At 47.7% G+C, this 27,107-nt stretch overlaps 2 protein-coding genes across 4 annotated transcripts; one reads left to right on the top strand and one right to left on the bottom strand.

Annotated features, from left to right (window-relative positions):
- The first annotated feature begins 560 nt into the window (after positions 1-560).
- Positions 561-21,670, top strand: LOC115405037 (TSC22 domain family protein 2). Of its 3 annotated transcripts, none has more exons than XM_030114460.1 (4): positions 561-2,068; positions 2,276-3,054; positions 19,959-20,010; positions 20,340-21,670. In XM_030114460.1, exons 1-4 carry the CDS (start codon positions 1,220-1,222, stop codon positions 20,682-20,684), a joined length of 2,025 nt encoding a protein of 674 aa, XP_029970320.1. In that variant the 5' UTR covers positions 561-1,219; the 3' UTR covers positions 20,685-21,670. The 3 variants fall into 3 exon arrangements, with proteins under 3 accessions (XP_029970320.1, XP_029970319.1, XP_029970318.1); XM_030114459.1 differs by having other exon boundaries at positions 2,273-3,054; XM_030114458.1 differs by having other exon boundaries at positions 561-3,054.
- Positions 21,671-22,021: 351 nt separating this feature from the next.
- LOC115405039 (UAP56-interacting factor) lies at positions 22,022-27,084 on the bottom strand. Its single transcript, XM_030114462.1, has 9 exons — positions 26,861-27,084; positions 26,599-26,724; positions 25,559-25,722; positions 23,786-23,934; positions 23,638-23,710; positions 23,378-23,433; positions 23,228-23,302; positions 23,022-23,148; positions 22,022-22,901 (listed from the first exon to the last, which is right to left on the bottom strand). Exons 1-9 carry the CDS (start codon positions 26,931-26,933, stop codon positions 22,800-22,802), a joined length of 945 nt encoding a protein of 314 aa, XP_029970322.1. The 5' UTR covers positions 26,934-27,084; the 3' UTR covers positions 22,022-22,799.
- Positions 27,085-27,107: the final 23 nt, after the last annotated feature.

Raw genomic sequence — 27,107 nt, 5'->3', positions numbered from 1 at the left:
CAGTGCAAAAGTTGAAACTGCGTGGCTTCTCAATAACACCTGAAAACGTTTTCATCAAAACTGATGTGTGAATAAGTGGAGGGCAAGATATAATTCGAGGTCCAAATCGCAAATATAGGAACTTCTTTGGGTTTCACGTGTTGCAACGTTTTGGATAGAAACGTTGGGTGGAGAGGACGTCGGTATTTATTGATCATATATAGGACATCAAATCAATTCATCAGTCGAATGTTGTGTTTTAGTTTTCTGTTTACCCCAGGGCACTGAAACAGGTTAGTCAGGTCTCACTCGTTACGCCAGAGGTACTCTATAATTTCTAGCTATGGGTTGATTGTATAGGACGATAAGCTGTATCAAATGATATCAAAGGCGAGAAAATCGGGAGAAAATCTCTCGAATGTTCTACTACCAATGAATCCACTTATCCCGATGCGAGTAAGCGCAGTGTGGCGGTGGCAATTTTTTTTCCGATGGTTCCTGAAGGCAGCATTAGGTGCGATTCTCAAACACCCCGTACGTAAACGTCGTTGCGCGCGCTGCCTACCCACGATGCAGCGCGGTTCCACACAACATAGCCATCTTGTCAAGAGTGACTGAGGGAGGTAACTGTAGGCGCTGTTTAGATAATCATTTGTTTTAAGCTTGAGAATTCGGATACTTTCTTCCTCGGCCGCTGTTATCTTCAAGGTGAGCGCCGCTGTAAGAGGACGGTTAGCCGCTGAAGAGGGAGAGCGACGCGGTCTGCGCTGCTTTCAAGAAGATGTCTCACATACTTGTTCCGACGTAGGGGGAGTGTGCAGCAGCCAGTTTGCCTTGAACTGTTAGCTAGCTCAATGAGTGGAGGGCTGCGGGCCCTCCTCAGCCTAAAGTAGCTCCCGCAGCTGGGCAACACACTCTGCGACAGGGGCCGCTCGACAACTGGACAGCCGGGACATTAGCAGGCCGGTCCGGACCGATCCCCCGCGCGGGCTGCTGCTTTCACAGTTTGAAGCCGTTCTGCTGGACGAGACGACACCGAGAGTGGCGTAACGTTATGAGCTGGTGAAACGCAACAGGAGACCGAGAGAGGAAGAACGCGGTTAGGCTGAACAAAAAAAAAAAAAAAAAACCTCTGCTTTTTAGTATGATCTGAGCTCTTTTTTTAAAGCGGCGACCAGCACGTCCGTTTTTTCACGGAGGATAAACATAGCCATACGGGACTTGGAAACAGGCAGCCAATATGTCGAAAATGCCGGCCAAGAAAAAGAGCTGCTTTCAGATCACCAGTGTGACTCAGGCCCAGGTGGCGGTTATAGGTACCGCCGACGACACGGAGAGCCTGGACGACCCGGACGAGTCTCGGACTGAGGACGTGTCCTCGGAAATCTACGACATGTCCCGGGCTGAGTACGAGCCCGCGTGTGACAGGAGTTCATCTGAAGAGGCCTTGAATAACGTCGGGGATCCGGAGGTGGTGAGTGCGATGGCGCCGGCGAACGCACCTCTGGCTGGTCAGTTGTCCGGCCTGTCAAGCAATCCCGTCGGGGACTTTCGAAAAGTGGGAGTGTCGGGCTCGGCTCAGCAGCCCACGGGCAGTGGCGTGACACCCGGTTTACCCCTGATCCCTCAGCCCGGAGCGATGCAGCAACAATCCACCCCCGCGGCCGGTGTGTCAGTGAATGCATCCCGACCGGCTACGGTGACCAGTGCGGCCCCCCCTCCTGCCACCTCCACAGTGAGCTCCACTTCACGGTTCAGGGTAATTAAACTCGATCATGGTACTGGAGAATCTTTTCGAAGGGGCAGATGGACGTGTACAGAGTTTTATGAGAAAGACTCTGAGGGGTCTGCTGTCAGCAGGACTGTAGACAGCATAAGGCATGCTGGTGGAATGCTGGATGCTGCTGGAGAGAGAGACAGTGGGATTGGGCTTACTGGAGGATCTGTGGCTGCTCCCTCGGCCCTCTCGGGTCAGGGTTTGGGCTCCACAGTGGATCCTTCTGTATCTTCAACTCGAATGCATTCAGTGGAGACTCCACCGCAGCAACAGCAAATCCATCATCAGAACTACAGCGCTCGGCAGCAAGGGGTGAGTGGCTCCGTCACACACAGTCCTTTCTCCAACATCAAGCCTCCGGCCGTCCCAGCTCAGACACACGTGGGAAGTCTTCAGGCTCCTGCTACACAGAATGTGTTGCCTGTTGGTCAGAATGGCCTGCCTCAATCTAATGTCCACACACAGAAGTCTCCAATCGTACCTCCCTCAGCCCAGTCTATTGTTTATCCTCCACAGCAGCAGCCACAGGTTCCTGGGAGCCACCACCTGACCAGTCAATCATCTGGCTTGAAGCAGAACCAGACCGAGTACTATCAGCAGCAACAGTCTACTTCCATGCCGCCAGGGCATGCAGCCGGCCAGGCCCTCCCTGTGTCCAGCCTCCCTGCAGTCCCACAGCCTGTGGGACAAGGACCCACCTCCATCATGCCTCTGCCCTCTGGAGGGGCTTCTATGCCAAGCCAGATTGGAGATGTTGCATTAGGAGTGGGAGCATCCGGTAGTAAACCAGCTCCATCCATCTTGCAGCAGCAGGCTGCAGGCATGGGAGGCGCTGGAGGCTCCATGCTCGTCGGTGGATCCGCTCTGCAGCAGCCGACTGCGAGTCCATATGCCACCACGGGACAGCCTCAACCCCACGGCCACCCTACGTCCTCTGGTGTACAAAATGTGCCTGCCTTCACAGTGAGCTCCAGTGTCCCCGCCACTGTGCCCACTGCTGTGCCCAGTGCCTCCAGTGCAGCCATGCCAAATGTGACAACCTCCAGTTTGCCTCAAGGTCAGATACCCCACAGCAAGCCCCCCGTGGCTCTGGGGATGCAGGGGCTCCCCGTGGCTGGATTTGGACTGATGGAAGGTGTTGGTGGAAGGAAGTCAGAGGGACTCATCAGTGCGCAGTCGTCTGTTGCCTCTGGGAAGGAACCAGTGAAGCCCCTGATGCCTGAGAGCCTGCAGCTCACTACTCCCACTGTCAACAGCCTATTTGGTATCCACATACCTGTCGACGGGGAGGACGACAGGTAACACTTTTCTCTTTTTTTTGTGTGTGTTAACATTCTTTTCCCTGTCAAGCTGTAGAGCACCACTGTCATTTCTGTGCAGCTTTACCCACAATGCACACAGGACTAAGCGAGAGCTGACTGTGCCTGTTTTTGTGTAAATTCGGTAGAAGGTAACCCATTTTCTGCGATGGCTGAACTGTCGTACTGAGTACAGCGGTGCAGGTCGATCACGGCTGTCAGATGGACTGGGTTTTCCCCTCAGCTCCAGGGAAGTGTGGCGGGGGAGCAGATGCAGAGGAGGAACACAGTATTGGTGCACAGGAAGGAAATACGATGTTTGTTGTTTCTTATTAGGGCCTGCAGAAGTAAGTGAAGTGTAGCAGAGTCAAGGCACAAGCAACAGCTCGTTAAACACACACATGACTCCTGTGTTACTGATTCCTTGTGTGTGCATTTGTTTGTGTATATAAGTACTTTGTTTGAAAGCCTGCAACCGTTTACTCCTGCTTCAGTGTGTGTGAGGAGATGGCCTTGGCTGCGAGCATCAAAGTCGAGCTGCTCGTTGCTACTGTGCTAGCCTGGAGCTCCTAGCGGCTAGCCTGTAAACAAGCTGAATGCTTGACCTTTTAATAACTCAGTTCCTGCTCTGGAAAATACTTTCTAACACAAACATAGTGAAGGCTTTTGATTTTGCGTCGCTGCATTTCTGACTTTGAGGCTTTCATTCACAGCAACTTCAAATGCTGCTCATTGATGTTTGTGCACAAGAGTTTAGTGCATTCAAAAGAAGCAAATTTTATACTTAACTGAGTGAACGTAATGCTTTCTGTTTCTCTGGATTGTAGTTGCTGTAAGTGAGAGTGGTTCACAGTTCTCTCTTTGCAGCGCCGCATGTACCATGCGTCCCTCCCAAAAGTAATCTCTCCTTCGTTTCTAGTCGATGCCATGCCTGAGCGGAAATGATACAGTGCCTGAAATCTCTGTGGTTTTCAATTACAGTTTATAGATGTAACCTGGTTATAGAGCCAGGTGGTTTGTGTGACTGTTTTCTTTGTGACTGTTGTGTTAGCTCTGCGTGTCGATGTGTCACATGCAGCTCACACAGGTTTTTACAGCTCCGGTGTGGTGTTTTTTTTGTGTGTGTGTTTTTTTTTTTGGCCTTTCTGTGCCATCAACTAAACAATCCCCTATTGTTCAAGTTATTACTCACACATAAGGGTAGTTTTTCAGTTTTTTGAGGGTGGAGGGGTCTGACCCGATCAGTCCAAACAACTACTCCTCAGTTAAACAAGACTGGCTGTTTTGTCAGGGCTGTGTTGTTGTTTGACTTACTTCTGTGTCGGTGAAGCATTTGATCTGTACTTCCTATCTTCTTTTCAGTGTTATCTGAACTTTAATCTTTCCTTGAGATTGAGTGAATGATGCCATGGGCTTTAACTTCAGCTCTAGTTTCATCTGGTACTCCTTTACATTTTGGCAAGCTTCCAGCATTGAAAGCTTTCAGAACTGGTTATTAACAGCTTCTGTTTACAATAAATCAATGTGTCAGTTAATAGAATAGAGTTTTTTGTTGTTGTTTTTTTCGAGGTACAAGGATTCTTTTTCATCTGCGTCATTCAGGCTGGTTATATTGTTCATTTCAGAAAATTCAGATTTTCTTTTTGTATCCATCAGTGAGATTTTGACGTAGTTGTGATGGTGAGAAGAACTTGGAATCAGTTCCATGTTTCTTTAAACTTTATTGCCTCAACATTAAGCAGCTGGCATCAGTGGGTGGAACGTGATCGCCAATATCAGCCTGCACCTGTCACCTTCCACCTCATGCACTATCTTTGCCTTCTAATTTTCCCCTGGTGTCCCTCCCATAACTCTCCTCCTTTGGGAAGGTGTACCTATATCACTGGCTTCTGAACTGACCTTTGGTCTGTTTTTGAAGTGTCCACTTTGAACTGTTTGAATCCATACGGTCCTCCTCACCTGCTCTGTTTGTTCATGTGCTACAAAAGCAGCCCGCGTCGGTTGGGTTGATTACTTTGGCGTGCTTCCGATGCGACAATGCCACTGACTTCTGGCTGTGTGTTTTGGAGCACCTACATTTACTAGAAGAGCGAGCTCCCATGCTGATAAGAGCCGGGGTCTCTTACGACAGCGCAGCCCTATCAGACATTGAGCAGTAGTCTTTCCACTGTGGCCCCGTCCCGTTGATAAGAGCCCTGACAGTGGGGCGTGCCCACGGCGCTCGTTGTCACGTCACGGCTCTTGTCTTGTGCAATAATAGGCTGAATTACGCTGTTTTTGTTTAGGGTCAAACCCGGCTGCCAGTTAGACTCATTCAGATCCATAACCGACTGCTACTGTTGCTTTAAACTTTTTTTTCCCGCCTTGTCACTTGTGGTGCAGCATCATGCGGTGTGTGCTTCTTTCTAGCAACTTAACCCCCCCCCAAAAAAGACCAGGCATCACAGTTGCTCCTTTACGAATGATGCGCCGAAAGACATTTCTTTGCTGCAGCAGCTGTGGTATGCTCAGAAGAGGTGGAGGAAGCTGTGGAGTGAAACTGGCTGTGCCTCTCTTCTGAAGGCATTTTAGCTATGCTCGATGCATTCACCCCCCACCCCCCCTCCAGGTTTTTCTCATCTCTTACTTTTTTTTTTTTTTTTACTGAAATTTGCTCTTCTGGCCCCACTTGCCACAGACTCAAACGATGTTCTCGGCAGCAAAATGAATTTTCTGAAAAAACAAATAAAAGAAATAGTACTAAAGTGTAAATACAGCGACACAGCTGAGAGATTGTCCGGCACTGTAAAAGAGAATGATGTGCAGATGCAGCAGCTTAAAGTAACTTCACATAGCGCCTCCTGATTACCTATACACACAGCACCATTCCTCTAGCCCAATAGTTTGTTGTAGAGCAGGGGTGTAAAACATAAGGCCCGTGGACCAAAACCGGCCCGTGAGAGGCTCCTCTCCAGCCCATTAAGCAAATGGTACTAATTTCAAGGATTTTTGTTGTTTTCGAACAGATTTCCTACCTGAGCTGAGGCATTACTGATGCTGTCATGAAAGCTGCCTCGTTGCTAGCAAAGTAGCATTGGTCCTAAAGTCATGCTGTCAGGGTGAGTTTGTGAAAACATGTTTAATGGAACAGGGGACTTTTTGACATTTCCCTGTGTTTTGCACCATAAAGTTTCATTTAAATTGCTTTTACAGTGAGATTGTAGCAATTTTCAGTAAGAATTGTTTTGTTTTTTGCAGAAATACAGACATTTTCATCACATATTCTCTGTATCAAAGACAAACTTTAAAATTTAGATTTAAAAGTTACTTCAGCAGTATTTTAGTCAGCATAACATTGGGGTTGTGTGCGGCCCTTGAACTGCATGAGGCGTTAGCACCTCTGTTGTGGAGTCGGTAATTCCCCGCTCTCTCTTTCTGTTTTATGAGGCTTTCACTCTTCTGTCTTGTCTTTAGCTCCTTTTTTTTTTTTTCAGCTCTGTAAGTTTCACACGGCACATTTTTCTGTTCATGCCTGAATCTAAATCCACTCTTTTATGCAGTTCTATAATCTCGTAGCCTGCAGTCGCGATTAGAATAATGCATCTGCAGTACATTTCTTCCTAGAAATTCTAATTATGTGAAAAGATTTCACGCTGTGTATGAACGGTTTCAATACACCTGTTGATATTCTTATTAACTTTTTCTGTATTTTGATGTTGAATTTCATATCTTTTACACACCTTAAAAGTGTGTTAATTTGTTTGAGCCTAACGTCTGTCCAGTCCTTATTTCACTAGCGTGCCGAGTTATAGCAAAACGACGAGGCGAGGATGTAGTTTTCATGCCTCGGTGATGGTTTGCTCGGTTTAATGTTTCCCAGACGCTTCAGTGACTAAAACAGTAAAACACAGAGAGGTTTTCGTACTTGTTCCCGTTGTACGGAGCACAGAGGCCGCCGCTATCTTGTGGAATCATTTGCATAAACATATTGCTTCTGTAGTCTGCATGTAATTGAAGTCGCACTGGGAGGTTTATGGTACCCTCATAATGGGCGCTAATGCAAGATTGACCCGCTTTAGGAGACGGGAGAGACGAAGGAGTCCAGATCTGCGGGGTGACTGTTTGGGTTGATGAAAGGGGGCGTGTCTTCAGGGGGAGGGGTCACCTGTGTGCAGGTATCCTCGTCAAAGGAGGACAGTGGCCGTGCCAATACCTCTCGGACAAATTCCTCATCAACACTCGTGTTTCTATAGTGGTGGAAGCGTGTGTGTGTGTGTGAGGGTGACACACACAGACAACACACGCCACAGTCTCTCCCTCCCACCGGTGACCTCTGCTTTACTGCCGTATCCTGTTTTTTCAGAGTTCCCCACTCTGCTCTCCACCTTCTATTCATTTTATATTCCTCGCCTCAGTCCCGGCTTCCGCAGCCGGGCTCTGTGGCCATATCATATGACATTTAGTGGGCACATTTTATACAGAATGCTTCACTGAGTTCGAAGTCAGCATATTTTTCCGTTGAGTCTTGGTAGCAGTGAGAACTTTACATCAATGCAGCCTTTAATGCTGTGAAACCTGACTTTCTGAGCGCCGCAGCGCACCAAGGAGCTGTAGGAAAATCACTAGACTTACCTCTAAGTGCATGTTAACATAAGGGTAATGACTTCTCTTCCTGCTCTCAGCTGTTTAATCTTGGATTATGTATGACAGGTCTGACCCTGGCCACCCAGCAGCCTGTCTTTTTTTGAAGAAAACGCTCCATTGTTCTGATGAGACGACGCGCTGCAGCTTCAGCTCGGTGTGTGTGTGTGTGTGTGTGTGTGTGTGTAGACTTTGCTTCAGTCGTCACCTCCACCCCCAGGTATGGAGGCCCTCCATTGTCCTGACAGGCAGAAGAACGTCACCAGCAGTCCAAGGCTTTAATGGCCTGTTTAACTGGGGAGGTGCTGCTCCGCGGCGGAGATAAGCTCAGCTCAGAGAATGTTTGTTATCTTGCTTTTGGAAAGTGGAACTTAAGTGACACCAAGGATTAACAAGACTCACTCTATAGCTACTTCTGTCCTTTTACCCACGGGACGAGAAAAAGTAGTTCCAGTAATTTTAATTTATCCGTGTGAAATTCATTTTGATGAATATTTTAACCATATATCCAAATTTTGAAGGAATGAAGGCTTTTTTTTTTAACTCCTCAAGTAGTTACCTGCTTGCTTCAGCAAACAGCCTGAAGTCAGTTCCCGTCACTGCGGCTGTCAGTTCTTCCCCCTCTCCGTGTATATAATCCACATAAAAATGTAAGTGCTTCATTTAGAGATTAGCAGGGTTTATAGGAGCTCGGCTCTCAACTGGCAGCTCCTTTCGCTTGTTTGGGCTGAAGGATCGTGGTAATCAGAACGACTCGTTGGAGTGATCTGCTCCTTCACCTGCTCCCGACTCTCTGGTAGAAAACCTGAAGCGTAGTCGGAGGAATTGCAGTTTTTGTAAAAAAGAACTTAAACGCCGTGGTTAAAGGTTGTAGTTTTTCTTATTTTCAGGCATTGCCTCAAACTTCATATGCTTTGGGCTCAGGGTCCTGCTGAATGGAGTTTGCATGTTTTCCCTCTGCATCCATGTATTTTTTCTCCCCATGATGGGAATTGTTTTTGTCCCACATTCCAAAACCATGCTCTTGGGTTAGTCGACAATTCAAGATGTGGCCAGAAGAAGCTGTGACATGTTCGATGATGCAATGCACCGATTTTTCAGTGAAACAGAAGGATTGAATTATTGTTTCAGCACATTTTATTTACGTAGGAGCAGTTAAACTGTATCAGGTGAGGTGACGGTATGACGGTGGAGTGCAAATCTCTACCGTGGCCAAATCTCTATCGTTTCTACCGTCATACTGTGTATACCGCGCAGCCTTAGGCCCAGCGTTAAAATACAGAGCAGGGTTCATGTGTTCACCATCGGGAGGAGGTTCCTGCTCCCCAGGCTCCAGCAGCCAGTCGTCCCGCCGCCTGGGGAGGCCACGCTGTAACGGCGCAGTAGCTCCAGGTCTCCCTGCACTCCATCTCACACAACTACAGCCCAGAACCTGCAGAAGGAAACCCCAGTGGGGCCGATGAAATCTAAATAGTTTTGACCTACTTCTGCTCCGTGGCAGACGAGTGGATGCTGCTGAGAACCCGACTCCTAATGCGTTCCAACAGGCACAGCTTTCATCACCTCCGTTTTAGCCTCTCCCCTTTTCCCCCTGCAGCCCTGACCTCCCAATCACTATACCTGTCCATCTGCCGCCCCTCCCACTCTGATTGTAATCCTTCGGCCTGCCTCCCTGCACCTCAGTGAGCTTACTTGCAGTGCAGCTTCCACCTTGTCGCTTTGCAGCTCGGGTCGCTCTTGTCTGAGTTTCAGTGCGTCGGTCTGAAAGTGAAAGTTTCTGAGACGTTACGCCTCCGCAACTCTTCAGGAGAAATGTGTTTGACAGAGTTTCTCACGTGTCGCTCTTTTACTCAAACTTCCTCTCCAACACCCCCCCACCATTGTGTTTGCACATGCTCAGTGAGTTCCTGGGGTTATGAAGAGGCTCCACATGGTGAAATTGAACCTGTGGCACGGCCACTGGTTTGCAGCAAAGAGGGGGAAAAAAAAGAAAGGAAGGTGGGGGGAAAACCCATGTGTCATGCTCCGGCAAGATGCGTGACATCGACCGGCAAAAATGCACCGAAAGGTTATTTCCGTCCGCTGCCATATTGTGCGTGTGCTTCAGGGCAGTATCTGGCAGAGCGTGCGCATGCAGGGCCGTGGATGGTTTTGGTCAGGTGAGCTTATGGGCTTTGAGAGAGGTTTAGTCACAGAAAGCCTGAGATTTCTCGTCTGCACATATCGGCCCTCCTTATGCTCGGCACTTGGAGTTTATGAAGCAGACGGCACTTTCTTCTTTTTTTTTTTCTTCTTTTTTTTTTTTTTCCATTGCTGCAAGTATTGACTCAACGGTTTTACAAAGAGGGGCTTTCATAAATGGATATTGACATGTAACATTTTAGACTCACAAAGAGAGCCATTGAGAGCTGAGTGTTTGCTACTTGAAAACAGGGAATGACTCCTCTGGTTCTTACCTCACTCTTCCAGAGGTTTCCAGACTCCAGAGTCATCTGACCTGGGTGATATGGACCGACGGCCGAGCTGCACGGAGCTCGGGACTCTCGGGCCTTTAAAAACCAATGGGTTTTTTTTTCGCGGAGGTGTGTGCCTGCCACACGCGTGCATGTGCAGCGACTGCTCCGCCAAGTAATTCTGAGCAAAGCCATAGGAGGAGGTCTGTGAGAGTGTTTAGCCATGAGGTAATGTGACAAAGGGAGGCTGTGCCAGAGATTTCTAGGAAAAAGAGCCTTGGCTGCTCTAATATTCACACACATGCTGTAAATCAACTCCGCGTTCCCCCGTGCATTGTGTGTGCACGCGCGCGCACGCTCAAAGCTTTGTGCATTTGCATTTGTGTCGGTGTGCTTGAGAAGCAGTTAGTTTTGAAAACGCGCAGAGGTTTTAGTGAGTGTGCGCGTCCATGTGAGAGTGTGTGTCGGGGTCAACGTGGGGGTTTCCTTTCCTCTTCCCGACATACAGAGCTTGGCACAGAACACGCTGTACTTGGGGCTAATCACTGGGAATATGGAGGTAATGTTAAATTCCTTATACCACTGAGTTAGTTCTCAACGCAGGTGAACGATGCTTTCTGAATTCATTCAGACGTAGGAAAATATTTGGGGGGAGAAATATAACATTTGGATTTTCCATTAAAGATTAAAGAGTGATCTATATGACTGCATTATTAGCTGTTAAAGAACTACCTATCCATGCGTGACGAGCAGCATAGTGAAGGTAAATGGCCTGATGGAGGCCCTTCCACTTTATGAGGCTTTCCCCACCTTTGCACACACATTCCTGTGTTCAGAATCAAGCCTCCCTCCGCCCAGCCCCTCGGATCCTCCGTCTGAATGGCCCAGAGACTCGGTGGTACGTGGTGGTGGTGTTGAGCAAGGCTGCGTGATATAACGAGGCATACTTCACATCTCGGTCACCTCACAAATATTCCTGAAAGGATCAGAATGCAATATGAGGCTGCGCAGGCCGATCGAGTGGCATGTGCTGGTATGCTGCACCGACGCCTCTGAGTTACTTCTCCAGCATGTTCACTCCAACCGTCGGGTGTGTGTGTGTTTTTTTTTTTTTTTTTTTTTTTTTTTTGGAGTGGGTACCGAGTTGCGTAAGAGGAAAGCATTTCTAGGAATTGAGCTATTAGCAATGTTTCAGCTCTTCACTGTCTCTGTCTTTCTTCTCTCTCTTCCCTGAACACGGTGGATGCAGGAACCCCTCCAAGGCCTTCTACCAGGCCTTCCAGTCTGACAGCAGACTAAGAGACTCAAAGGCGCACAGTGATAGGTACAGTACCGGACTGGATTGGACCGGGCAGGCCTGCAGGAGTGCAACAGTGTGTGTGCAGTGTTCAGTAGCAGCAGGCTCTGCTTCCTACCCGTGCATGGATTGAGTTTGGAAACAAAAGCACAGGATCGGCAAACAGGCGACTGAGCGTCATCTGTGTTTCTGTGTTGTTTCCCCTAAAACGCCTCTCCGGTGCTTTGAAACATGTTTCCGTCTCTGTTCACTGCCTTGACTTCCACAGAGGCCAGCATCACGCCGTCTGATGTAACATCATTAATACCGAGACGTTTTGTTACGAAGACAGATGATTTAGCAGAGTCCAAAGGGGCAAGCCAAGCGGTTAGACATTTAATCGCATTATAAACAAGTTTAACACATTTAGAACCACAGCGAATCACAAACAGATTTCATCGTTTGAATGTTTTAACGACAGTTTGACAAGCAGCGCAGTGTCACAGCGGAGCCCTCCAAAAAATCACGGGGAGATTTCAGCTTAAATATCTGTGAAATTATCGTCACACACCACATTCAGTGTGTTTGGAGTGTGTGTGGCATCGCAGTGTTACGCTGGCTGAGACCGTGTGCTTTGGGAGATCTCACACACTAGTTTGCTGCTCTCCAAAGTTTGATGAAACACTAATGAACGGATCTAATGAAGTAACGGAACCAGAACTTATTAGCATTGAACCGACCGTCGCTTTGCTGAGTTTTTAACTGCGGGTGTGAATCAAGTCTGACTGATCAGAATCAAGCGACAAAACAAGAAAAACACAGTGGAGAGAGGACTCGTCTAACCGCCATGCTAACACAGCTGATTAGCAAGAACTCATTTGGTGTGAGGTTGTTTGTGGGTTTTACTGTATTTGGACTCTGAAGTAAGCGAGATGTTTTGGTGTAGAAATTTCTGAACTGATTTCTTATATAATACAGAAACTTCACTTGTGTTTTTTTGGCAGTTGAGAGAAGTGAAGAACCCAGGAAGTTACATGCTGTGATTTGAGTTCAGAGAAAGTTGCTTTGCAATATAATAAACTTTTTTTTTTTAAACCATTTCTTTTTTTTGTAATCATATTTTTATTGGAGAAGGCAGCATCAATGCAAACATGTTATTTGAACAGTTCCAACAAAATCCTCCTCTTGTTTTGTATAAACTGACAAAATTATAACCAAAAACAGAAAAAGAACAAACAGAACTGGGAGCTTATAGTTGTGGCTTCTTTCATGAACAATAGTCAAAGTATTATAGTGATAATATTTTGGCCAGTTTTTCTCTCTGAATTTGTAAGGAATATGTCAAGTTTTCTATTGGACATATTTCCTTAATTTTTCCAAACCAATCATCAGTTGTCGGTGAGGTTGGATTTAGCCATTTTCTAGTAATCGATTTCTTACTGGCAGTTAGGAGCGCCTGCAACAATTTTATTTCCCTTCTTTTGTCCAAAGTTGTAACAAGACCCATATACAGATCTGTAAAATCGTTAATGATTTTAACCTTAAAGACATCACACAGTAGTTTATGAACTCCCAGCCAGTATCGAGGCCGTCCAGGACATTCCCAGGATTTATGACAATGATTCACTTCCATTGAGCCACATTGTCTCCAACAGTTTGCATCAGTATTTCTATAATTTCCTTGGGAGGGAGTCCTACAGAATCTGACAATGTTTTTCCAAGCCTGTTCTCTCAAGGCCAAAGAGTTAGCATCCCAAGAATTCAACATCCCATTATATAATATAGAAATTGCTTTTTTTTTAGATTAATTTAATGGACTGATTTTAAAATTTTGAAAATCAGTTGAAGACAGGTCTGAAATTTTACAATCCTTGTCAAAGTAGTCGCTTTTTTTTTTTTTTTTTTTACCATTTCATCAGAAAGTTGTAAAAAAACAAAAATATAATGGGATAAATTAAAGTTTATTGGCCCCTGTGATTCATTGCTTCACAGAACAAGATAAAACGGTGGAGAAAAAAAGTTTCTCTAATCATCTACCGACTGAGCCCCATTCCGGTTTTACTTCCATGTTTTTTTTTATTTGCATGTACAAAAGGGAAATGAAAAGAAAAAGAAATTAACTTATGCTTTCATAAAGCCACCATGTGTGTATTTGAGTGGCTGCGGCTCGGTTAGGCGGGTCCATTAACAAGGTCGGTGGTGTGATTCCTTATCTTGGCCGTCTTTGTGGAAGTGTCTTTGGGCAACACTCTGACCTTCACATTGCTGGAGGTCAAGCAGCTTGCACGGCAGCCGTCGTGAGTGGACGTGGCCGAACGGCGTGAAGAGGTCAAGCTGCGTTGTTTGTGAAGCCTGCTCTTCGTCACGTTTTGGTTTTGGACGGGAAGTGAATCCTGCAGGTCCAAACGTGTGTGTGTGTGTGTGTGTGTGCATGCTGCCTGAAACAGTGTTTAAATAAGAACTTGTGGACAGTCAGGTTTGTGAAATGGTTTTCAGACTACATAATGAAGTCTTCCTGTCAGGTAATTGGCGGCCGGGCGAGAGAGGGAGAGAGAGAGAGGGGAAGCCTGATGCCAGTTACAGAAATAAAACGAGAAGCGTGTGAAGCCATAACAGGGCGACAGGAAATGAAACTGTTTTTAGAGAAATATACAGCTGGCACATTATCACCAGCCGCTGACGTCCAACCACACACACACACACACACACACACACACACACACACACACACACACACTTCAGTCAATTCGCTATTATAAGTTACTTCCAAGCAAGTTCACTGACATCGTGTGAACATCTTATGTTTAAACTGAGTGGAATAAACCTTCAGTGTCAGCAGATGGTAAAAACAGCAGGATGGCACAAAGATGTTCGTCTTATTTTCTCGGTGTCTGCGGTGGACGCAGCTTTTGTTACCATGGAAGCGCAGATTAAAAAGGATTTACCTGAGTGTTTTCTTTGCTCCCGAGACGTTTGATTCCTTCGTTCAGGTCCGCTGGGATGAGATAAAGTTGAAATTCAGACAAATTGGCTTTAAGTTTCATCCATCACACACCTCCGTTAAAGTCTAATTCCATCAAAGAAAATACACACAGTGTGTGTGTGTGTTTGCGAAAACATACAAGTTTTTTGGGTTTTTTCACACACAGCTGTGTTGCTGATGTTTTGAGCACCTCCTTAGCAGACATGAGAAGAGTAGACGACATGAAATGTCGGTGTGATGAAGCTGAGGCTCATAATCGAATAAGTTTTGAGAGGCTGAATTTGTGCGAGTGCCAGTGGATCGGAGGAGCTGGTACCTGGTGAAGTGAAGAGGATGTGTGTATTTCGAGCTTGACCAACTGGCCCAGAGTTAAAACTGTGTCAGACGGCGCTGTCAGAATGAAAGTCCCCCGTTTGGACGTCCTCATGGTTCACTTGGCTCTTGTTCCTGGCAGACGGCCTCATGCAGTGTATCATCCGCTCTGGCCTCCGCTTTATCAATCTTTTTTATTTTCTGCTAAATCTTTTTTTAAACTTTCTAACGCTCCCTACATGATGACGGCGTATCCAAAAACATTTGATATATCACTTTCAGATGCAACAAATGCAGAAATATTTGCATAAATGTAACATTATTAAATACTGAACATGTTCATCTGCTTCAAATCCACGCCAAAGTCATTTCAGTGATTTTTGAAGTTCGGTTTTAGGACTTTCTCTTCTGGTTTCTAATGATGCATGCACATCCGAGCGTGAACAAGCAATAGTTTCAGTGTGCAGGTGTCCAAATGGAAAACTCCAACCCAGCCTCTCCTTCAGATAGGAGACATCTCTGCGTCACAAGTGACGAGGAAAGAGGTGAGACCGGAGCCGTGCACCTGTTGTCCTTGGGCATAGGATCTGGCCTCGCCTCCCAAGCTGCGAACGTGTCTTATCATGTCCCAGGCAGGCAGCGGACAGCTTCGCTGTGAGTGAGGGAAACACACTGCTCTTTAACGTGCCAGTAGTTCAGCCACAGGCAAGGAATGGCAAGTATTTGATGACTTATTTACCCGCAGCGCTCCACTTGCCCACACTACATGAGACTGTAAACTTTCTGCCTCTAATGGACTTTTTATTGACATTCTCTACTTTACGGCCCGCGCTGCGTGGGGAAGGCCAGGCTTTAGCCGGAGCTAATAAACGTCAGCTCTGTTAACGTAGAAGGTGAAGTTTACAGAAGTGCCGGTTGCATAATCAGTGGCAGGGCGAGTTCAAACCCTCATTAGCATTCTGTTTCATCTCGGCTCGGCCCCTCTGCCTTCAGGGCTTGACCCGGCATACATCCGCAGTTCTGCAGTGTTTGCTTTGCGACGCCAAAAGGACCCGAGTACAGTGAATTTCACGTGTTGTGTTTTGAAGTCGGCCGCTCTAACTCGTTCTTGGCTCGGGAGTCGTATCCAGAGGCTTAAACAGGATCATATGTGTCGGGAGCGGCGCGCTGCACAAAGCTCCCAAACAGCGCTCGCTCATATTGTGTGTTCCAGAATAACCCCCACATCGCCAGTTGTTCTGGGAAATTCTCCTTAGAGCACCAGATGGTGTCCTAATATGGTTTTATATTGACTGTTACGCCTGCTCGATTCCTCTGTAACTTGCACATTCGCAGCTAAACCGAAGAGTCGCCGCCCAAAACCATCGTGACTTGACACAATCAGCCAGGCCAATTCGACTTGAAGAAGCAGAAGTGCAGATCTTCAGCCAAATCTAGGATCACGGCTCTGTGAAAATCTGTCAGACTTTAAAAAACACACACACACACACACACACACACAACCAATAAACAGCATGATTGTGTTATTGATGTTATCCGGTCTCCATGGTTACGGATCCAGTCACGTGTCCTGCTGACGACACTCGACTCGTGGGTGTTTTGAATTTTCCTCTCCTCTCCGTCCCTTGGAGTGATTAGTCGTCTCACTCCGCCTCACTGTTGCCTTCACTGGAACCAGCTGCAGGGAAACCTCTGGAGGAATGGCTTTAGCGGCACTGAGGTCATTAGGAGTCATTACCGACCAAGCCGGAGCCGCTGGAGGAGGATCCGAGCGGCGGGAGATTAAACCGCAGCAGTCCTGACAACTCATCGACAGATTTCCCCACCTGGCGCCGTCCAGCTGTGAAGCCTCCCTGAGAGCTGACCGATGAGATTTGGACCCTCGTGCACTCATCCTCCAGCTTCGCGATGTCTTCCATTATTCTCATGATCCAGGAAGCGTCCGCCCTCAGCGGCAAAAGTTCAGAAACGCTGTCTCCAGAGCAGCTGCGTCATGCACGTCTTTATCACGGCGCTAATTTCCTCCATCTGTATCATCAGGACACCAGTTTCAATATGTCAGTGATCTGTATCACGCCAGCATTTCCCTGTGCCTCGAGAGCGCACTGCGGCCATTTATGTTGACAGAAACGTCTTGGTGTTTTCCTGCTTTTCTGATTCTCCCATTTGTGATCAGCTGGAGCTTAATGTGCCCGGTCGGTCGATGGAATGAGCAAATGCAGTGGTGACCTGTTAGCGGTGGGATTTGAACCTTGCAAACCTCCCGCCTCGAGCCGATGCCAACAGTGGGCGGCTACAGCCAGTGAGCAAGTAGTTTAGGTTTCAAACTGAGCAGAAATCCTGGGATGCAATTTTAGAAGTTACTGCAGGAACAGATCAGTGTTTATTGTACACAAAATGCATAGAACGCAGTGCATCCTGGGGGTTCTGTGATTTACTGATATACTGTTATAGTGATGATTTCTAAATATTGTAGGTCTTCACAAAAGTTTAATATCGACGGTAGGTATCAATATATACACCGCATAACTCAGTATTTATTCAATTCCATCATAAAAACATCTGCATCTATGTACTCAGAAAAGCAACAATCAATTTCCACTTTTCATTGCCTCATTAATAAAACCATCTTAAACTGGATACGTCTGATGATACGCCTATACCTGAAAATCATCAGTTATTTATAGGAATGACAGAAAACTAACACTTGTTTTTTAGCCTGTATGACTTTTCTCTTACCGCCAGTACAGTACATGGTTCATCTTATCTAGATTACATCAGTGCTTTAACCTTTTTAGCCTCTGACATCTTCAAGAACAAATGTGTTGAAATCACGTGTGTGAGATCTTTTATCTTCTCCCCTGAAAAATGATTTATTTTCCTATCTTGAGATATACAAGTGTAGTTAATGTGAATGAATATAGAATAGAGTTAGACCTCCTTCCATCGTCTTTTCAAAGGTTCATGTTTCTGTTTGCTTTTTCCTACCGCTGAGGAATCGTCTTGCTAATGAAGGCGCACGGGTGAAGCAACAGGGGCGTGACCCAGAAAGTCCGCTCCGACTGTTTTATAGTGCCACTCGTTTCTTTTGGCCCGTTGTAAAGTCCTGTGAAGGCGAGTCGCTGTCGGAGGGCCAGAGTGTGACGCCTCATCTAAATTAAAGACACATTGAGTGAAGCTGTTTTAAGTAGTGTGTGTGTTTTTTTTTTTGAGGTTTTGTAATCCCTTTCTGGGGGGGGTGGGAGGCGGCGGCGTCCTGTTAAACCGTCTCCGAGAACGCGATGCTGACGAGTGATGAAGCGCTCGTTCCCGGCTGTGATTTACGTCTCCCAGGGGTTGATGGGCGTGCGTCTGCCTGCGCGGGCCGACTGACACCGAAGATGTTCGACACAACGTTGCCGATTGTGTGTGTGACGCGCCGGCATGTAGCTCATGTTAAGACGTCGTCAGATCTGACAGAGATCTAAGGCTGGAGAGGAGGACGGGGCGCCCTGAGTGACGGCGGAGGTATGGGTACATTCCTTCCCAAGTACAGCCCGCTGATAACAATCAGCTGAGTGCTTCCGCCGGCCTCACACACACACACACACACACACAGACACACAGAAATTGGATGGTGTGGAGAAACAGAACATCTTGTCCTCGGGGAGGAGAGACTTGTTACTTGAATGTACCTTCATACCAAATATTAGCGTTGATCAGAGTGAACGCCGAGCGGTGCCTTCCCGTCCCTGACCCTGCAGCCAGCCTGCAGTGGAATTATTTCCCTCTGTTTGCTTTTGTCCTCAGGGTGTGTGAGTTAAAACAGCTTTGTCTGTACGCTCTCACACACTCACTCTTGTCTAATAGTGCAGCATTTTTTAGCATCAATTTAAGAATGATTTTTTAAATTATTTCACAAAGTTCTGCAGGGTTCAGTCAGTCGTGGCCCCCTGGTGGCCACAGTGGGAATGACCTGGTTACTGGTGACCTTTGCTGTGATGGAGGAAGCAGGAGAAGCTGATCAGGCAGTAAAACTCAATTTGTCATTTTCCCTCCATTGTTGATTTGTGCTTTTTTTTATTATTTTGTGGTGGCTTTGTTATTTTGTTTGTGTTGTGTAGTAGTTTTATGGGTTTTATGCTTGTCTTTGCACTTCCTATGGCATTTTTTGTAGGCTTCTTGTAGTTGTTAGCAATTCTCTGTTGCTCTCTTTGGTCATTTTTGTATGCTTATGGTATTTTCCTTCTTATTTTGTGTCTTTCAGTGATAGGTTTTGGTGGGGTTTTTTTGGTGCCATATATTTTTCTTCTTTGTCTTAGTTACTGCCTCTAAATGTTGTTGTTTTTTGTCTTTTTCGCTGTTTTTTCTTTATTTGTTCTTTATTCTGCAGCTGCTCTGCGGGACTTTTTATAGCTCTCCAGTGTGCTCGGAGCCGCCATAGACTCACTGAACAGCCTTTAACTCCTGCAACACGTGTCTGTTTCCACTTTCCAGCAGTAGTCGCGCTGTGCGTGTTTTTCCCCACATGTTCCCCTTTATAGTAAATTTAAACTCCTGGAAATCACACAGTCATACAGCAGTAACCAAACAGAAGATAAATACTCGTTAACCTGGTTTTAGAGAGCAGTTTTCTCGGTGCAGCAGAGGCGGGCGGAGCTTAGAGGGCTCCGCGGGTCGTCTCCGCCCCCCGCCGGCCCGTCGGGCTTCATGTTTCGTGATTCTAAAAGCGGCCGCTCTTCCCCCGCGGACGGGCCGCGCGGCTGTGGCCGGAGCCGGAGCTGAGGCCGGAGCTGAGGCCGGAGCCGCCGCTGCGGTCGGCGCCATGCCGTGCACCTTCTCCTACAAGCCGCCGGGCTGCCCTGGAGACCCGCGCTGCCCCCCTCTGCGCTCCTACCGCACGTGCCGCAGGTAAAAAAAACCCCCGCGCGGTACCGCAGGTGAACCCGGCGGGGTACGAGGTGACCGCTGCGGCACCGGGAGGCCCGCGTGTCTTCTAGATGGATATACTCTGGGGTTGGACTCCAGCGGGTTGTTCTGTTTTCCTGGACGGCTGACCCGCCTCAGCTGGCAGGTCGTCCTCCTCTGATGGTGGATCAGTGAAATGAGCAGCTCTTTGTTTTGGTCATTTATTGTTGACCTTGTGCCATCTGTTGAGGAAATTCAGAAAAAAAGCAGAACCCCCCCTCCTCCTCCTCCTCCTCCTCCAGGTGGATAAACATCCTGAGATGTGTGTGATTCGCTCTAACGTGCCTGTATCTGTCCTGTGTTTGTGTTGCAGTGCCTCTGGAACCAATGTTGTTGCCATTGATAATAAAATTGAACAGGCAATGGTGAGTAATCGGCATCATTCATCATATCTGTGTGAAGTTCTGTCTTCTCCGTTGTGAAACATGAAATGCAGAAGTGGCGAAGGAATGCGGATCCTAAGGTTCCCTGGTTTTGTTTTTGAAGGGACTATATTAGCATGTGTTTAAAGTGATGTGTGATAAAAATTGAGTCCATTTCAAACTTGGCTGGCGTCTAATACAAGAACAATGGCAGCTAATTTTAGAATAATAAAAAGCATTAAATCATGAATTTTCACTGAATTCAAAGCTAGAGTGTATGTTCGGACAGCTGTGGTCGTCCGGAGCTTCAGCCCGTCTCTCCCGTCCTGCAGGACCTGGTGAAAAGCCATCTGATGTATGCAGTGCGCGAAGAGGTGGAGGTGTTAAAGGAGCAGATCAAGGAGCTGCTGGAGAAGAACTCTGTGCTGGAGAAGGAGAACGCCGTGTTGAAATCCCTGGCCAACAGCGAGCAGCTGTCTCAGCTGTCCACCCAGTCAGGCGGCAGCTCCGGCGCCACGCCTCCGCAGCAGCAAGGACTCAGCCAGCAGCAACAGCCCCCGCCGCCGCAACCACACCCTCAGCTCCAGCTCCACCCCAAACCCCCGCAGCCCCAGACTCAGCCGCAGCTCGACCCCGGCCAGCAGCAACAACCGCAGCCTAACGTCACCTCCGCCTGAGGCGCGTCTGCCCGACAGCTCGCCCGGCGGCGGAGGAGGAGCGCCCAGCATCTTCTCTACAGTTTATTAAAATTAGTGTATGTGGAATTAAAAAGAAGAAAAAAAAACTTGTCTTCTTTGCCACCAGCTTGACCACAAAGTACAGTGCTTGTTTGTATGTATGTGAGTGTGTGTATGTCAGGGTGTGTTTGCAAGCAAGACTGAATCGGTGTTTGAGTGGAAGAGTGTGTGTGTGTGTGTGTCTGTACTGTGGGCCTTTCCAGTGTTAATGCAATCATCAAGAGAGGAGAGACTCAAAAACAAAGCGAGCGAGTGTGTGTGTGTGTGTGGGGAGACGGAGCGTCAGGGAAGCATGGGTTGGTTGCAGGGTGTGAGTGAGAGTGTGTGTGTGTGTGTCCCCCTCCCCGCCCCTATCTTGGCTGTGACATGTGGACTGCTGGATCTGAGCTTTGTGGAGGAGGCGTCTTTTTCTGGGACCTGGCTGAAGCTGGCAGACCAGGGAGGAAGAGGAGGGAGGAGGGCGTTCAGCTCGCGTGAGGGCGAGACGCAGGAGTGATTGTCAAAAAGAGTGATTATTTTTTTAAAACGAGATAACCGAGTGGGTAAAAGGGTATTTTTGGCCTTGCTGTTTCACGTTGCAGAATCAGATGTGAGAGGATGAGGATGAGCGAGTGTTTTTCCGGAGCGCCACACTGCTGCCGTTACTTTTCACATCCAGTCCGACCTTCTTCTTTTTTTTGCATCCAGTCTCTTTTGAGTTCGACTGTCAAGTGTTTTATTTATTACAGGGCTGCTATTTTCACAGATGAACTATTTCCCGGAAGCTGTAGCCCGTCGACTTGTCTCCCTTTCTTTTGCAGTGTTTCAGCAGATTGACCACACTTTGCAAGGCAATGCTTCATATTTGTTAAATGTAGGCAATGAAAAAAAAAAGAATCCTGACAAATGTTTAACACTAAAGAAAAAAAAAAAAACTCAGATTTTACGCTGCAATTGCCAATTCATAGCTTGAGTGGAGATCCAGTCTGAATGTACATTTGTGTATAGTATAAAGTATTCCGAGCCTCGTAGGCGACTCTGTACCTGTTGACATCAGATCTTATCGTCCGCCTGCAGGAGGCCGTTGCTGAGGGTTAAATTCTGTTGGTTAGTTGATCTAAAAGTGAATTAGTGTTGCTACACACCCCCTCTTCCACTTACACTTTCTTCTCCATCTTTTTTTTTTCCAGAGAGGGGGGGCTGGGGGGGGAGAAGCTGTGAAATCATCCAACTTTGTAACCAAAGATGCAAAGCTGTGTAAATTGATTATTTTGAGATGCACACGTGTAATTTTTTTTTTTTTTGTTACTTCCTCCTTCACTTTTTTTTTTTTTTTTTTTTTGCTGTTCGGCATGTTCTGCATGATCTGTAATCTTCAAACCACTTTCTTACCTCATTTTTATTCAGCACTCTTATTGTAAGATAGTCTGTGAACAGTGTAAATGGGGGCCGGGGAAACGACGCAGAGCGGCAAGTCAAGAGAAACAGCCTAGTGTTACCGACGCTAGCCACAGAAAAATGAAGTGAGCCATGTTTTGTTCATTTAAATGGTGTTTGAATTTCATATGCCAATAGTTTTGTTACATTGCAAATTTTAATGTATTTAAATAAAAGCAATATTCAGATTCCACGAGACGCAGTAGTTTCTTTTGTTTAAAACGTATCGGAAACACGTTTGAAGACATTTATTTGTTCCTGTGTCAAATCAAAAGTCAAACAGGCACCGGATGATTTCAGCTCGCAACACAAATGTCGTCACAACCTCTTTATTTCAGAAAATTTTTACAAAAAAATCACGGCTGTCTTCCCAGCTGATGAAAAACAAACTTAATTTAACACTGATTCCTCTGGACGCTCCGTTTCCCCGAGCAGGACGTCCACGAGACAAACCACCCAGTCCCATGATACCAATGATAGAAACTCTTTTAATGTTTGTCTTCAACACTTGGGCCTCTCACGGTTGAGTCCTGTGCTGCTAAAGTCAGTGTGGGGGGTAGGGTAGGGGGTAGGGGGGGCACCGTCCAGGTGGCAGCAGGACAGAGGGCGAGCCCCACCCGCTGGTCTCTCTCTCTCTCTCTAGCCCACGGTGACGAACCTGCTGCCCTTGGTGCTCTGCGCCGTGGCGGCGCGGCGGTCCTTCAGGATGCGGAACCGCTCGTTCAGGGTGATCGACGTTTGCTGAGAAGAGAAGAGAGCAGGGATGAGCGGCGAGGTGAGGGAGTGCTCTCTGACACACACACACACACACACACACACACACACACACACTCACACACTCACACACACTCACACACTCACCGGTTTCCCAACACTGTTGATGTCAAACTGCAGAGGAACGCCTTTCGGTATCTTCTTCTCCGCCGTCTCCACCTTGACGGGCGCGGCGCTGGCGGCGGGGGGGTGCAGGGTCCAGGCGGAGGGGGGTCTGCCGGGCGGGTCAAACGCAAAGCTCAGGTTCTGCGGCGCGGTGCGGCTCGGAGGCCAGAGCGCGGCTCGGTACTCACTCTGGCTGAGTCCTGGCTGTGGGGTTGTCGATGGAAACCGTGAGGATCCCGCTGCTCGCTGTCGGTGAGCGCCACCTGGTGGACAACGGGCGGAAGTGTCTCATCCAGCACAAAACTGGAGGCAGAAAGAAAAGTCTAACAAACACTCACTGCCGGGTTTTCACCGGAGGCGTTCGGGGAGTCGGCCTCTGCACCTGGGCTTGTACCTGCAGAAGCAGCAGCCAGAGGGGCGGGTTCAGCTCCAATCACATCTACAAAGAACTGCCCACGACCTTCAAGCACCGTCGATCAACGTCCTGCTCGTGTTTTCAAAAACTGAACCCGAACCGGCTTCATTCAAAGCTCACGCACTCAGATGTTCAAGAAAGTTACTGCGTTCTTTCTAACTGCTCAGAGAGTGAGTGAAGCACCTTGAGTCCTCTGCGGAACAGGAACGTGGCTTGCCGGGCTTCCCTCTGAGTCTGCTGGACGGGCGGGAGCGGCCTGCGGGGAAACAGCAGGGGAATAAAGAGCCGAGCGCCCTGCGGAGGAGCGGAGAGGACTGAAGCGTCGTCTCACCGCCGGCGCAGCTGGAAGGGTCTCCGGACCGCCGCTGCATTCGGGGCTCTCTGAGGTTCGGGCTGCCTGAACAGCCGCCGCTGCACCTCCGGCTTCCTGTACGGGACGTCGGGACGCTGAACGAACGGCCTGGCTCTCTGTCGTGCTTTCTGCGGAGGAGAACGAAGGCGGAGAGGTTGAACACGCCGGAGCACAGCTGGAGGCAGAGGACGAGCGGCTGGACGCCAAACACAGCTGCAGCAGCGCGGCGGGGATCCGGCGTCTCGCCTGTGTGAAGATCACTACAGAGGCCTTATCTCTGCGTTTCTTTAATCTCATGATGCAAATTTGCGTCTGGCATTAAGGAAGGACTCTGAGTTTAAAGCGAACCTTTTCAGAGCCTCACGATAATCCGTGAAACATGTTTAACGGTGCGTAACCGGAACTTGACAAACACAAAATAGAAAAGATAACCGTGAAAGATCAGCACTCGATCCGCAGAAGCATCAAGACCGAGGCTTCAAACGAGGCCGAGAAGTTTCTCCCGACACAGCTGGAGCGGGAGCTAACGAGTCAAACCGGGCCGGCGGCCGGCTGCTGGGGCCTGTTGCCCGGCAACGGGATGCAGAGAAAGCTCCGCACTGGCCCGCCATAAAGTCCCGGCCAGCAGAAGAAGCCCTGTTTACTGCGGCGATAAATGCAATCATGGAAGTATGAGAGTTTTATTTACTGTGTCCTCGGTTGCCGGGAGGCCGGAGGCTGATTCTGCTGGACTGCAACGCCAGGAACACATGGAGGAGCTTTTTTTTTTTTTTTATGGTCACCTCTGTTCAAATATTTATGCACGGCAACAGATCTTTCACCGCATCGTTCTTGTGCTTCCTCTCTACAGCTCAACGAAGCGGGGGTGTGTTACGGCTCACGCTGCAGCAGAGGCGGCGGCCATTCGTCAGCCGCGCCGCTTCAATGAAAAAGTTGACACCCACACGATAAAAATGATTTTCAAAGTACTTTGCATTTAACAGATGGTGTGACAGAGGTCAGTGTGGTCCAGGTCAAACTGCCAGTGGGGGAAAAAAAAAATCCCTGTCAGGAAAACCCTGATGGACTCCTCAAAGGTGGAGGATTTTGATTTCAACTGGAATACTCGTGAACGAGCCTTTGGAGAAAATACGATTATCTTCATTTGTAAGAAACTTCATTCACTATCTTCTTTGAGAAGATAAGTTTGAAACTGAGCGCCGTGAGCAGCTCGTTTCTCCAACGTGTGTCTCACTGCCTGGAGGAAGGAATCAGCGTTTTAAATCTGGAAACATTAAGACATCGTGCAGCAGGAGGAGAACTCTGTGTTAAAACAGCTTTAACTGGTTCCACCTCACTGAAAATATTCTAGAGGTCAAAGGAAGGAGAAGCTGCGATGACTCCCATATGGGTCTTACTTTTTTAAAATGGGGTTGGGATTAACGTGAAGTGGTTTGTTCTCTCTCGCCTCACAGCCAGACTGTCCTCAGTATGAGTCTGGGTCGAGACAAGCGGCTTTTCTTCTGCTTCTTCACACAGTTGGAAAACATCTGAGGTTAAACAAAATCTCTGAACTTGCACAAAGGTGTGAATGTGTGTTCATTTGTGATTGTTTTTTTTTTTTTGTGATAAACTGCTAAACTGTTCAGGATGCATTCTGCCTGGGATCAGCTCCAGCATCTCACCACTCAAACCTGAACATGATGGATGAATAAATAACATAATGACAGCTGAACTGAATGGCTGTGACAGAGGGGGAGATCAGTGTGTTACCTGGTTAAGTGCTGCTCTGTTGAGGGATCCGGCTCGTTTCAGCAGGGCAGCTGGCCGTCGGGCTGCCAGGCCGGTGATGACCCCCTGGCCCCTCCGTCGACCCGGCAGCGGAGGGACTCTTCTGTTTCTTAATTTAGGTGCTCCTCCTCGAGGGACGCTGACTCCTGGTTTGCAGAATATCAGGCAAATGGAATTTAGGAGGGCTGTTTACTTTTGAATCAGGTGAAGTGAGAACAATATAGATGACATGTACATATGTTGTGGGAAGGAAACTCTAAGAGATTAACTTATAATAATAATAATAATAATTTTGTTTTATATAGCACTTTTCAGGACACTCAAAGACGCTTTACATTGCATTATTCATTCACACCATACTGGGTGGTGGTAAGCTACTGCTGTAACCACAGCTGCCCTGGGGCAGACTGACGGAAGCGAGGCTGCCAATCTGCGCCATCGGCCCCTCCGACCACTACCAACCATTCACTCTCACAACTTTCATACTTAGGTGGGTGAAGTGTCTTGCCCAAGGACACGACGACAGTTTTACGCCTGCGGGAGCGGGGATCGAACCGCCAAACCTTCCGGTTATAAGACGACCTGCTCTACCAACTGAGCTACTGTCGCCCCGCTCGAGGTCAACTTTCAAACAAGCCTTATTATACAGAATAATGAAGAGTGACCTTTTAGATTGATGGTGAGAGAAAGGGGCTATCAATAAGAATGTTATTATGATCTGTTATTTCTTTCGCTGTTGGTTTTGCTGTTTAAGATTTCTGGAAGTTGCACATAGTCTGTTTTATTCCATAGAATATACATGATAGGCATAAAAAAGCCACTGGTGCAGCCTGTTCGTGTTCTTGGTGATTTCAAGTGAACAGTATCTGCTGGTGGTGGTATTTTCCATCAGTTGAACTGTGACCATAAATAAACAGTCCGTTCATTCATTCATATTAGTGGATTTACAGATGCTCAACGTCAGGACAGAAATAACTGGGAATGTATGCGGGTAATTTAGGTAACATGAAGAATGACCAAACCTCTCTGAGCAGCTCCTGCAGTCCTCTGTGAGAACACCTTCCCTTTCTTCTTCACCGGTCTGCGGTTCACGTTGGCCTGTTTCCGTTTCAGCTGTTGCTCTTTTTTGTTCAGGCGAATGATATCATCTGTGGAAGTGAAAACGCGGCCAGCAGAGACCCTCGGGTTTGAAGAATGCATGGACTCAAAACAGCTGCTGCAAACAGGCTAACATGAGCTAGGAGTCTATTTCTGTACGCTGCTCGCAGCAACTGAGCCCCTTACCCAGCGACATGTCCACTTTGTCCGGCGCGGCTGGTCTCGTCCCGCGGCCTTCTGTCACCTCGGCTCCGTTCATGCTGTAAAAAAAACAAATTAATAGTCCGGAGAGCAGGAAGAAACGCAGAAGTAGCTAGCAGCCCTGCTAGCTGTTTGGAGTGTTTCGGTTACGTTACAACATGACGTCAATCTGCCTCGAACGTAAACTGTGACGTAGTTACGTTCGGGGGGGGGCGGGGGTTTGACCCCACTG

Source organism: Salarias fasciatus, chromosome 18, assembly GCF_902148845.1.
Source record: "Salarias fasciatus chromosome 18, fSalaFa1.1, whole genome shotgun sequence".
NCBI lineage: Eukaryota > Metazoa > Chordata > Actinopteri > Blenniiformes > Blenniidae > Salarias > Salarias fasciatus.
Note: the sequence above shows the minus strand (reverse complement) of the source record. Positions and strands in the feature narration are given on the sequence as shown.

What these genes read in the sequence shown, in the direction of transcription:
- LOC115405039 (XM_030114462.1), bottom strand. Translation starts at nt 26,933, where the DNA reads ATGAACGGAGCCGAGGTGACAGAAGGCCGCGGGACGAGACCAGCCGCG. An exon ending in CAAAGTGGACATGTCGCTGG is followed by an intron (nt 26,725 to 26,860) that starts GTAAGGGGCTCA and finishes TCACTTCCACAG; the next exon opens with ATGATATCATTCGCCTGAAC. An exon ending in ACAGAGCAGCACTTAACCAG is followed by an intron (nt 23,935 to 25,558) that starts GTAACACACTGA and finishes TCTCCTCCGCAG; the next exon opens with AAAGCACGACAGAGAGCCAG.
- LOC115405037 (XM_030114458.1), top strand. Translation starts at nt 1,220, where the DNA reads ATGTCGAAAATGCCGGCCAAGAAAAAGAGCTGCTTTCAGATCACCAGT. An exon ending in GTCGACGGGGAGGACGACAG is followed by an intron (nt 3,055 to 19,958) that starts GTAACACTTTTC and finishes TTTGTGTTGCAG; the next exon opens with TGCCTCTGGAACCAATGTTG. An exon ending in ATAAAATTGAACAGGCAATG is followed by an intron (nt 20,011 to 20,339) that starts GTGAGTAATCGG and finishes CCCGTCCTGCAG; the next exon opens with GACCTGGTGAAAAGCCATCT.